Below are 12,936 nucleotides of genomic sequence, written 5' to 3'. Positions count from 1 at the left end.
CAAGTTTATTTCATAGTTAAACTGTTGCTTTTGTGTTTGAAAACACTAAATATAAGTGACTCTGGATAAAAAAAAAAATGATTTTGATGATTAATTCTGCAAATAAGTCGTGTAAACTGCAAAACCATATTGTGTGCTACACGAGAATTGTGAGGATAACGGAGGAATCTCATGGTCACAAATCTTTTTTTTTTTTTGCACTGATTTTAGACTTTAATTGTGCAGAGTAACTAGTTGTGTTATTACTTTAAACTGCAAAGGACTCATAATAGAACTCTTATTGTAATATTTGTTTACCTAGTTTCTGGTAGTGTATGGGTTACAAATTGTTGGTGACATGGTAAGATGCATTTTCATTGACAGACTGTATTTTAAGGTTGGAAATGGGGCTGTTTTTCTTTACGGTTTCTCACAACATACCAAGTAAATCTCTGAATCTTTATGTTAATTAAAATATAGATACAAAAGTAACTACTTTTGTGGCCAATGTTCAACTAAAACAATGCCAACTTCACATAAGATGAGATGGTTTGTTATACTCTTAAAACTCTTTAAGCTATTTGTTTATATTGGGTTCGCTGGAAGGAAAATTTTAATTGTCCTCTTTCATAGGAGTGGTGGTAAGGCATGTCTCAGACCACACAGGGACAGTAAAACTTCTACTAATCAAGTTCAATCAGCATTAGCGGCCACTCAGGCTTACTCATCTCATTAAAGCAGTAAGACGAGGAAACTCTGGGACACATAACCCACCTTAAATGAGAAATTAATTTACGAAAACATTACTGAACCATTAGAAGAAAATTAAAAAGAAATCATATTTTCTTTTATTTTTATTTATTTATTTATTTTTGTGCTGTGGTCACGAAGGATCCGCTCATACTAGAAATGCATGATGCTGAAAATATTAGAGTTTTGAAAGACCCAAACAAGTGACCTTATTGTTTAGGTTTTCTTTAAGGTTTTGGGGGAATTTTTGACCATTCTTCTTGAAGCACATTTGTGTGATCAGACACTGACGTTGAACGAGAAGGCCTGGCTCGCAGCGTCCGCTCTAATTCATCCAAGAGGTGTTCTGTCAGGTTGAGGTCAGGACTTTGCAGGTCAATCAAGTCCTTCCACACCCAACTCGCTCATCCATGTCTTTATGGGCCTTGTTTTGTCATGTTGGAACAGGAAGGGGTCATCCCCAAACTGTTCTCACAAAGTTGGGAGCATGGACTTGTCCAAAATCTCTTGGTATGCTGAAGCATTCAGAGTTCCTTCCACTGGAACTAAGGGGCCAAGTCAAGCTCCTGAAAAACAACCCCACACCACAATCCACCCTCCACCAAACTTCACACTTGGCACAAGGCAATCAGACAAGTATGATTATCCTGACAACCAAACCCAGATTAGTCCATCAGATTGCCAGAAGGAGACGCGTCTCCACTGCTCTGGGGTTCAGTGGTGGCACTTTATAAACGACTACACTCGATGCCTTACATTGCGCTTGATGTATGGCTTGGTGCAGCTGTTCAGCCATGGAAACCATCCATGACGCCCTCTACACTCTGTTCTTGAGCTAATCTGAAGGCCACATGAAGTTTGGAGGTCTGTAGGGACTGACTCTGCAGAAAGTAGGCAACCTCTGTGCTCTACGAAGCTCAGCATCCGCTGACCCTGCTCTGTCATTTTACGTGTCCTGCCACTTTGTGGCTGAGTTGCTGTCGTTCCCAATCGTTTCCACTTTTTCATAATACCACTGACAGCAGGGCCGTGCAGAGACTTCTGGAGGGGCAGGTGCTCGAAGTTAAACATCAGCACATGGAGCACGCATTTGAAGCACCATACAGAAAAATACCATACCTTAATATAACTGGTTGAATTGTAGCAACCCATATTCATAAAGAATGTAGATACCATATTATTGTCCATTCCTCATGTCCTCATGTTAGAGAGCAGCGCAAAGCTAAAGTCTTTCGCAGCCTCACACAGCTCCTTTTGTTTTTCTTTCAACCTCTCCTTATGAGGCATCTCTGCAGAGTGAAATATGACTGATAAACCACAATCTGATGCACATAATACACACACAGACACGCACACACAGTGACATTTCATACCTTTCTCAAGAATTACACCGTATAGCCACAAATTTGTTCCATTGTGCTGATTCATAATCTGCCCTTTATTATTCCTAATACCAATAATAAAGTTTAAAAAAAATAATGAAATCATATATAAATAATGTATTTAAATGTATTTGCTTTTATTCAGTTTGACTATCCACTTTGCACAAGATGGGAAGGTTATATATTTGTGCATATAATATTTGATTTGTGTGTGTGTATACATATACAAATATTATGAGCAAGTATTGATATGTTTAATGAGAGGTTGAGAAAATCACTCTTCTATTTATTATTGTTGTTATCTTTGTACTGTAATAGTCCACAATTATGTGAATATGCATGTACTCTGCAGCACCCATCATTTATTTGGATGGATGAGCTTCTACTACTTTTTGCAACAAGGTGTATTTTCCAGTAAATGCAGACAACTGCAGAATGTTTCCAAGTCATCATTACATTTACAGTGAACCTGAGAGATATTTTTATACACCAACGGACAGAAATGACCTTCTATAGCCACAAGTGTTGTGTGTTTTTCCTACAGTATGAGTTTGAAACAAGGAGATCTGTTTTATATTAACCCTGTTCTTCCGTACTTTCTCCATCCATTACTGCATCTCTCCTGGCCTCCCGTTCCTCATTCGTCTTCATTCTTCCGTAACAACACACTGCTCCAGGCTCCCATTACAATTATGTAGTCATCTTGGGATTTGACTTGACAAAAAGGTCTTCTCACGTACCCATTGTAGCTTCTCAGTCAGAAAATAGAAAGAAGAGAATCCAAATTGGATTTAATGATAGTCATTGCCTAGTAAGTACTGTAGTGTGCGCCTCAGCGTAAAGTGCAGTGTCTTTCCTTCAGGTCCAATAACCCACAGAGACATAACTAGCCACGGAAGCAACCCCTGATACCCGCGCTCCTAATTCCCTGATAAGTTTAAAAGAGGACTTGCAGAAGAAGACAGGTTTCCTTTTCATTCCGGCAAAAATCAGCAGTGCAGCACAGTTGCTCTCTGAGTGCAGGTGAGTGTCGAGGCAGTAAATGGACTGAGGTCACACCAGTAATGGGACAGCAAAGTCAAGTGGAGCCACACTGAGAGATGGCAGGTTGTCGAGAGGGGGGAGGGAAAAAAAAAAAAAAAGACCTGGGACTGGAGACGTGAGGGCAAAACAAGACGACAGGAGCGAGAGAGGAGAAGAGAGGAGGAGGTCGGACAAGAGGAAGAGGAGAGGAAGAGGACACAAAGGAGACAGTTAGAGAAAGTAGTAGGAGAACGCCTGATGGAGAGAGGCTTGATTGGGGGTAACATAAAGAAAAAGGAAAGAGGAAGAGGTCTCTATATCGCAGCAGTTTCAAGGCTTGCTTATCTTAGCGGTGAACATTTCGAGGTTTTTTTCTGCTGTAGTCCAGCTGCCTTGACTGTCGGATAGTGGGTGGTAATGTTGGAGCATAGAGGCCTGATTTGTGCAGTCAACCAAGACCACCAACCAAGTAAAATTACCAAAATGTCTCATCGTGAGGTTTTAGGCAGCGCTGACGAGGCCCGGGCTGCAACTTTAGTGCAAGTAACCTCAAAAAACCTCTCCAGCAGTAAAATACTTCCTCCTCATCCTCTAGGAGGCTTTTACTTTAAGAGATGAGTTTGCTTTTACTTTAAGACATGAGTTTGGTGAACTTGCAGCTCTGCTCGTCTGCATGAAATAGTGTTTTGTTACTATTAACATCAGTCCACATGTCTTAAGGGTAGAATGAGCTGTTTATAGTGTAACACATCTGCTGTCTGTTGCTACAGTGTAACAGAGAATTACTCGATAGTGATTTCCGCTCAGTTTTTCAGCTAATTGCCGTCACGGTAATAAAAAGGTGCCCAACAGCGCCTGTACAGGGCACAGCAGTGTAGTGGTTAGCACTGACGTATCTACTGACGTGTGGAGTCTGCATGTTCTCCCTGTCTCTGGATGGACACAGTTGTCCACAGAGAAAGGTGTTGCAGTTTTTAAAGGACCACCGCTCAAGTACATTATAGGGTCTGTATGTGTTACAAAGAGAACATGTTACCGACCAGATGCAGAAGTTGAAACAGAGGTTCATTTTTCAACAGGATGATGATCCACAGCACCAACAAACTCCTAAAAAATAAATAAATAAATAAAAAATAGTAGGTTAGGAAACGACAGGACTCAATGGACAACATTTGACATTTGTTGAAACTGGAACAAAGCCTTTCTTTTTTAGAAAATACTGTCAAAATTTGATTTAAATAGGCAATAGACATAACCAGCCACAGAAGCAACCCCTGATACTAGTAATAATTGCCAAATTACGTTGCGCAAGAAACATCATCAACAGTGAACAATCAACATTGCACTTCCAATGAAAGAACAGCACAGTTATTTTTCTGGTTAATACACAGTGAGTAATACAGTTACCAGAAAAGCAGTTCCATGTAACTTGAATGCGTCAGCAACTTCTACGTCACCTCGTGGCTTAGCAGCAAACTGAGCCTTGAAAAACAAACCCAAGCACAAACCAACAACACAAATCAGCTGTGAAATCTATCTACAGTCAATGTTCCAAGAAGACCATTTGGGAAGAAGTTAAAATAACATTGGGACGTCCACAATCTTATCACATCTGTGATCAGAAAAAAAAAACAAAACATCTTGTTGCTGGTAGCAACCACTGCTGGTGGGCCACCATCATTTTTAAATTATGTTGCTTTTTTTTTTCTTATGAAGTTATGAATTCAAAGGTCAAACCTGTAGTGTAGCCTTTCAAATACCATCCCTCTGTTCTAGGAGGCTTTGGCTACAAAAAGAACAGAGGGAACAAAAGCCTGCGCCTCAGTGCCCTTGAACTCCACTGGCATTCAAAATCAAGAAGCACAAGTCAGCCACAATGAAGGTTGCAGTTGTTTATTACGCTGAACATCCACTGCAGTTTATTCTCAGTCAATCACACAAATAATGGCAGTTTGAACATATATTAGTATACCTAATGCACGGTATCACCATCTGTTTTAAAAATGATTTTTATAACATACTGATATTTTGGTTTAAGACTTTTTTTTTTTTCATTAAGTTTGAGTTTTGTAGGACAGTTCTAATAACCAAGCATTCATAATGATTAATTCCACTGATGGAACAGAGCAGGAGTGAGAAAGCATCATTTATGCCTCTTTGGCATTTAAACAATCCATAAAGTAAAATTAATGTATTAAGATCTGAATGCCATCCAAACAGGACCAACCTGGGAAAAGCCTGCGGTTAGCAGCCAGTGACATACAAGATGGCATTATAGCAGGAAAATGGACACTGCAGTTCTCAGCTGGAAAATAAATCATTTTTACTGCAAGGAGACACATATTGATCCTGTGACGCCTCCATCAACCGCCAGATTTGAAACAGTTTCAGTTCAGATCTGTCTCCATTCTTCAGGTGGCCCTTCACTTTGAACTAAGGGTGACCTCTTAATATTCGAATGCATCAGTTGAGAACGTGCTTACAATAGAAGTTTCTGTTTGGGCTCCGAGGACCACAGAGACGACGCAATGCTCAGCAGGACGGTCTCCAATTGCAAAGCTCCTGCTTACAGACGGATAAGAGTTAGTTATTATTTAATATTTTCCCTTTCTCGTGTCAAGCGGTGCCTTTGATCAATAAGAAAAGAAGGAGCACACGACAGTTATTTCACGTCCCAAACTCGCTCACTACGAAGAAAGATGCAGTTTGTCTTCTTTTCCTGCATTTCTCACCCTGCACACGTACGCACACAACCATTATTATTGCAGCTCAGATTCCAGCTTCCCCCCTCCACACCTTCACGTGTATCTACAGTCTGACGGACAATTTCGGAAGCATCCAAACTAATTCCATTACTTTTGATTCCCCGAAGATATTGCTTTGTCTGTCTCCCGCTTGTGAAATGCACTTATAGGGGAAATAGAGAATGGCAGGACAAGGTTAAAGATATCACTCGCCGTATGTGTCCACGAGCAGCTGACGCATAGCTGTACGGTCGTTCTAATATTCTCTTCAATTTTAAAAATTCCCTTTACAAATTGCCTGTCTCTTTTCCTTTGTTCTGCCATAGGTCCTATTTTTAAAAGGATTAGATTTTTTTTCATAGAGAGGTGGATGTAGGGGTAACATCACGAAGCTGATCTTTAACATATCCCTTTCAGACTAAAGTAAATTGATTAACTGTTTTTAAATTTGGAATGACATTGAGTTGATATTAAGTCATTAGATGTACTGTTGGACTCCTCAGCCTTTCATGGGTTAAATAGGCAATAATGCAGCCAGCCACCCATTAGAGTGGTGTCTCAGTCATGGTCTTACGTGAGCAGCTGCCCTTGGCATCATGTGGCGCTGTTATTTTTCACTGATCTGGCTTAATTTTTGACCGTGAGTTGGATGATACTTTTTCCCCTGGGGTGTATGGTTTAAACCGTAAACTACCTTAAAGAATCGATCTGAATTGAAATCAGTCCGAATGAAAAGTCCTACAACTTGCTGCATTATTTATTTGGCTCCTGATTGTGTTTGCTCATCTTCCACGGTAAAAGCAAACTGAAATTGCAGATAATACAGTATCGGTGTGCAAAAAAGTATGCAAAAAGACTTGAGTCACACATAAACATTGGAAAAATATAAGGTTTTTGCAAGTGAATGATTAAACAATAGAAAATGTTAGTTGAAAAAAAAAAGGTCAAAAAATGTACAGATGAAACTCCTCTGACCCAGTTCATGTAGAAAAGTATGCGGACATCCATTTATCCAATTAGCTATGACAAGAACTTTCATGATTTCCCTTATTAAACGTGAAAGAAAAAAAAAGTTTGTGGCCTCGAAGATGTTTCACACACACACACATCAGCTTCTTCAGAGTTCAGTGACCGTTGGAGAGTTTAGAGAGAGTCAAAAATCCTAAAATCTTGCTCTTACATGTAAAAGAAGCACATCGTCACACTAGAAAAGCTTTAGCAGAGAACATATTGGTATAATTGCTTCATTTTAGACAGTTGTGCATGTCTTAATTTGTGGCAGCGGGGTTGGAAAGACTCCACCATGAGACAGCCTGCAAACACAAACCGAAGTACGCAAAGAGGAAGCAGCGATTCAGTCCTAAATTCTGGGGGTCCCAAGGCAAAGACATTAATCTGCTACCCCCAACCCCCAAATCCAACCTATCGCAGTCCGTTTTAGGGACAATACAAAAGGAACCCACATGGACACTGTAACTCCAACATGTGTATCTGTATATCTTGGAGTCTGTTATATTGGTTGTATTTATATTAACTTTTGGCCGTGTGCAGTGGTGCATGCAGTAAAATGTGAAACTGTGCACAATAGCAGCTGTATAGGTTACTACAGAGATTGTGTGATGAGCTAGCTAACCATTAAATAATGCGTTACTCATCTTCTTTGACCTCCCGCCCACCCTGTCTGACGCTACGGCCTCTTCTTTTCCCACCCCCAGAAAGCCAGGCTGGCCAGGATAAGAATAGCCAAGTCCGGCAGTGCCAACGCCTTCATCCAGAGCAAACGCAACGGCCTGCTCAACGAACTGCTGGAGCTGACGGTGAGAAAGACCTCCGACCCTCTGAACGTTAAGCACCACCAACAGCAAAGTGGGTGTGATCATTTCTGGGAATTTGTTCCAAATGGGTTCATTAGAAATGGCAGCGCCGACTGACTGTAATGTAGATATTACTCCTACTGTTCCTTATCAAACGTCTTTCTGCTAATTATTTCAGTTCAGTAGCTTGGAAACAACAACTTTACATCTGCAGTACACAAACGCAAAATAACAATTACCTACATAATCAGCCAATGGACAATTTAAAAGTAATTTAGAGACCCTAGAGCAGGAGAAGATGGAGTAGTACATTCTTGTCGTTAAACAGGGCAGGGGTGATAGGGATGGAGTTATCCATAATCTTGTGTGTGCATAGCTGTGAAACCGCCCAGCCCAGACAACAGAGAGTCTCTTTACTTGCTTGTTGAGTAGCTGTTGGTGATAATTAGATAGTTAGACCATCTAATGAATCTGGAGTAGACTTCAAAACAGAACTGTGCCGCTGAACAATGAGACAGCGGAGACGGTAAAGATTAACTTTGGAGTAGCTATGAACTTTGGACGGAGTCAGGCACTCTCCTGTTTTTCTGCTAAACTAATCGTCTCCTGGCCGTGGCTCCTTACTTAACAAAGACAGATAAATAGCGTCGACCTTTCTATCGGTTCTCCCCAAGAATAGAAATTATAGTTTTTAAAATGTTAGCGTGTTTCAGTTTTTAAAGCAAGCAGTCACGACAGTGCCAAGCTCCACTTTTCCTCATCTATCTCTTTTTAATTTGTCACAACTATGGAAATATGTGTTTGGTAATGCACGAGCAAATTGCCTATATCCTTCCCATCCAGTCCATCACTCTGGGCTTTCAGCAACACACTCCCGTCCTTGCAGATGGTTACTAAAATCCATTTGGATCTAATCGAGTCCAGTGTGAAACCTCATGGGTGTCTGGAAGTGGTTAGAATTATCATATAAATGCCATCTGTGAGTGCTGAGCGACCCCCATCTCTCTGCGTGTCTGTGATGAGGCTGCCAGAGTCCTGGTGCATCAAATTATGGCGGTGTCACTGCTGACAGTCAGTGAGTGGTGCTGCGTGGGTATGGGGTGGGAGAGAGTGGGGATATATGACAAACTGACTGGTTCTCCCAGCCTATAGTTAGATTAGAAGTTCACTGCCACTGTGTTTGCCTTTTTTTTTTTTTTTAAAGTTTTTGACAGCCATTTATTTGTTATCCCACATCCGCCTCATTGGGGGGATTGATTGATAAGACTGTCAAGTTGTGTGAGAAGTGTCCTTAAGAAGTCATTACAGCTTCATCGCTTTGGATGCCGTTTACTTAATTTTCAGTTTTCACATCAGAGTGGCACGACTGACTCTGTAGCTTCACAGTAAATGTTTTTTTAGTCCGGGTTGCCGACGTCTGAATGTCTTCCTATATCTCCTGTGTCTGTATTAAATGGGTCTGATGCTCTCTGACAGGTTGGAGACACAACCAGATCAATCAGATCTGAGATTGGCTGAGGGGGCGTGACGCTCAAAAATAATAGTGACTAACACATGCAGATAAGAATAGAAGACAAAGATGGTTCTGACTTTTTGTAAGAGCAGCATTTCTCTTTAACATAAGAGCTAGGGGAGGGATACACGATGGCCATTTGCTGCTTTTACATAGACGCCATTATTCCACTAACTATTTGAATAATGGCCCACATGAATGATCCCCTTAGTCAGAACGGTCTGTTCTGACTAAGGGGATTTTAAGTTGGATCTAGAGGGGTGGTGTAAACCATGATAATCTGTTAGGAAAATACTGTTGCCTGATAACACGTCGTTAGCCTAATAGCATAATAGCATTAGTCTTAATTGGAACATTTTTGGAAAACAAGAAAAAGCACAATTTTTAGCAGCGCATTGGTATTTTTATTGATATTGTAACAGTCAGTCAGTCAGTCAAAAAATGACTTGTGCCTTTATACTATTAGGCTAACGATATGTAAACCACTGATCCGATCATTTCTTTCTGATTGGAAGAAATAAATTATTTCTGCACATTTATTCCATGTGTGTTGAACATCATGTGACAGGATGATGAAGTTGGTCAAACAAGAGTCTAAAAAGCTGAACGGAGTTGGAATCGAGGCGAGCAGTGTTGTTGAAAATGTGCGTCTATCTTGGTCATCCTCTTCTATTGATGAATTCAATGTTGCCAGTAGAGTTGAGAAATACTTCTTCTTCTGCTGTGTATCAGGAGATCTGACCGTCCATTGCAAACATAACACGTTGTGCAAGATGGTTTGCTGGACGCACATCTTTTCGGATGTCGGAAATGTTGCAACAGGAGAAATCAGTTATTCAGTGGAAGCTTAATGTGCATCCAACACGCTGTAAATATAACAACCATGGTATGAAAGAAAAACAAGCTGCATGTAAGCTTTTGATCGGCAACAAAAGTACACGTGCAAGTGAAGTTAAATGTCACCATCATCCAACGTTCTACACTCACACTGAATTGTTTGCACTCAGCATGTGAAGAGATCCACTTACAGGCAAGCAGTTAACCGAGCCATGTGAGTGCACACAGGCCTGACAGTTCATGTCCATCCCAAACTAAGAAGGTGGACCATGCGGACCGTTCAAACTGTCTGCAGAAACACACAAATATTACCAATCAAATTTCCATGAGGAGTGGACGAGCCCGCTCCACAAAAGTAAAAGTGTGAGAATGGGTAACTTTAATGTCATTTCATATTGCTATGATTCACTGGCTGATTTGTAGAGTCATTTATGGCTGGATGGGGTTTTACAGTGCCGATGAATCACGGTCCTGTGTGACATCTCCAAGAACTTGACATTTGGGCCACAGATCGGATCGTAAAAATTGTCCTGAGAAGGATGTTGGAAATGCTTACTCCCTGGATGGTATGAAAAAAAATACGTGCGCCAGCTAAACTATAAGGTAACAAGAAACATGATTTATCATTTACAATAAGGGTGATGAGACTGAAATGCTCTGGCTCTGAATATGTCCCTGGACACAAGCCGTCTGAATTGAATAATTTAAATAATGAATTTATATCTATAATTATGTCTACTGTGTTTTTAATTACACTAGCTGATTAACGGAAATTAAGGAGTTATTTTCCATCAACCTCTTCCATCGATAAAATGTTAAGAATTTGTACTCGACAGTGGCCTTTACAAGATCCTGGTAACATTTCCAATGTAGCCTAGAAAATGAGCTTCTTTCTTTTGATGAAAGACCCTCAGACCTTCACGTAGGTTTCAGCGTGTAGCTCTGAGGTGCTCATACGTCCCCTGCCAGAGGGCGAATCCACGCATCGAGAAATCAGATAGCTTGCTGCGATCGTGCCCACATCACTGTATTGTTCATGTTCCTGGAATGTGGATGAGAGCTGTCGGGCTCGATCGCCTCCTACCCGAATCCCCGTGAGTAACAATGTGCGCCGTGGGGAAAGAATTAATTTGTTTTCAGTTTTCTTGTTATTTGGCAATTCTGATTACTTTGAGACTAATCTATATTGGAGGCTGAGCGCTGAAACAAAGTCCTGTTTGGAGAAATACCAACAAATGGCTCCATAAGTTTCTGTTTTTCTTTTTTTCCCCCCTCTTCCTGAAGCTTCAAACATCAATAACTCTTCAGCTGCCTGGTGAATCACTTAGATAATTAATTAAGAGAGCTGGCAGCAACACAGTTTTCAGATTCAAATGCTACTTTCATTCGATAAACTGAAAGGGGAAGTTATTTTGCTTGCTTGCTTGCTTGCACACCAAAGGGAATGACAGTACCAGTGAAAGGAAATAAAAATAAAAAAAAGCAAAAACAGCACAACAATGGAAAATAAATTAAAGGCAAACCTATTGACAAGGCAGAACCTTAGGCTGGGGGATCAATGCACACCCGGCAGAAATGCGGTACATTATGTAACTAACTGGCTAGTAAACTATTTGACGGCAAAAGCAGGAACTGTTGGCTTCCTGCTCGGAACAGAAAGTGGAATCAGCAAAGCGTGAACAGTTCGCTTCTCCAATAGGTGAGACAAAGCCGAGCCGCTGGTTACTTTTCATTCAGCCTGTAGCGGAGCACCTCTCTGTGCGGAGTGATCCACGTCCAGGGCTACGACAGAAACGTCTTGAATCATTTGACAACACAGACCAATTTTCTTTGTGTGTGTGTGCGCGTGTGTGTTGTTGCCCAGGGCACAGAAGAGGATGAGCACAAGCTGACAAAGTCCACCTCTCTGTTAGAGAGCCAACACCACCACCTACTGCACTGTCTGGAGAAAACCACTGTGAGTGCAAACTTCTCACTTTTAATTTTAAACACTCGCTACCCGTAAATGTATTCGCATGCACATATATTTACCTATAAACACGTGTATTCACTCTTAACGGATCCAAGTACCTGAACACATACAGTGCCTGACATTTTACAGCGCTCCTCAATCACCACTGACGATGAACCCAGCTGTCAGGAGCTTGTACCTGACAGCAATTTACCCTGTAGCTACCAAATCCCCCAAAACGGATCTAAAAAAAAAAAAAAGAGTCTGGAGGGAGTTTTATTGCTGTCAGACATGTCTATCCGTGTGACAGTAAGGTTTTCCTTCTTGTCGAATCTCTGCTTCAAAATCAGACGGAAGGAAGAAACAAATTCTTGGCAAAAAAAAAGAAATCCTTCGCTCCTTTACAAAATGTTTGCATGTCAGTTTGACAGTTTCTATGAGACACTACGAGGCTGTGATTCAACATCTAACAAGCTGTAAAACACAGCTGCTCCCTAAAATAAAAAAAAAAGAGCCGTGCCAAATCCAACCAGCAAATACAGGGGCAGGGGCTGCTCTGCTGTCACCGTTTTGTCTGCGTTGTTGTAAGCTGGTTTTATTGAAATGTGTCCCATGTTTTTACGCCTGTTGGTATTCGTTTAGTCACCCTGAGTGAACGTGAACGCGCCACAGGTAATGGTAATGGTGCACAATTATTCAGATCACGCCGATTTGATCATTTGCTTCAACACCGATAATGAATTTTAAAGACAAACTGTCTCCCAAGTCCGTGCTTACTCTTTTCCGGTGTTTGTGTTCTTGTACCTGTTAAGATTAATTATCGCTGTTGATATTTCAGTCTAGTGGACGTCTCATCAAAGCACACTCACCCTTGTGTTCCTGTCTTTCCTGTCTGTGAATTAAGAATGATGGGACGTCAGTAGTAATTCCACAGCTAAGCAAA

General features: G+C 41.0%; 1 protein-coding gene across 5 annotated transcripts in view; it reads left to right on the top strand.

Annotated features, from left to right (window-relative positions):
* Positions 1-12,936, top strand: part of LOC125006143 (potassium voltage-gated channel subfamily D member 3-like) — an 82,490-nt gene that overhangs the window by 65,398 nt on the left and 4,156 nt on the right. For 4 of the 5 annotated variants that reach the window (XM_047581909.1, XM_047581908.1, XM_047581907.1 and 1 more), the window contains exons 4-5: positions 7,594-7,695; positions 11,907-11,999. In XM_047581909.1, the coding sequence (XP_047437865.1) occupies positions 7,594-7,695; positions 11,907-11,999 (195 nt within the window). The remainder of the gene's footprint in view (positions 1-7,593; positions 7,696-11,906; positions 12,000-12,936) is intronic. The other variant, XM_047581910.1, reaches the window with a different exon arrangement.

The sequence above is a fragment of the Mugil cephalus genome, chromosome 4 (assembly GCF_022458985.1).
Source record: "Mugil cephalus isolate CIBA_MC_2020 chromosome 4, CIBA_Mcephalus_1.1, whole genome shotgun sequence".
Lineage (NCBI taxonomy): Eukaryota > Metazoa > Chordata > Actinopteri > Mugiliformes > Mugilidae > Mugil > Mugil cephalus.
This window is presented reverse-complemented; position numbering and strand designations above follow the sequence as displayed.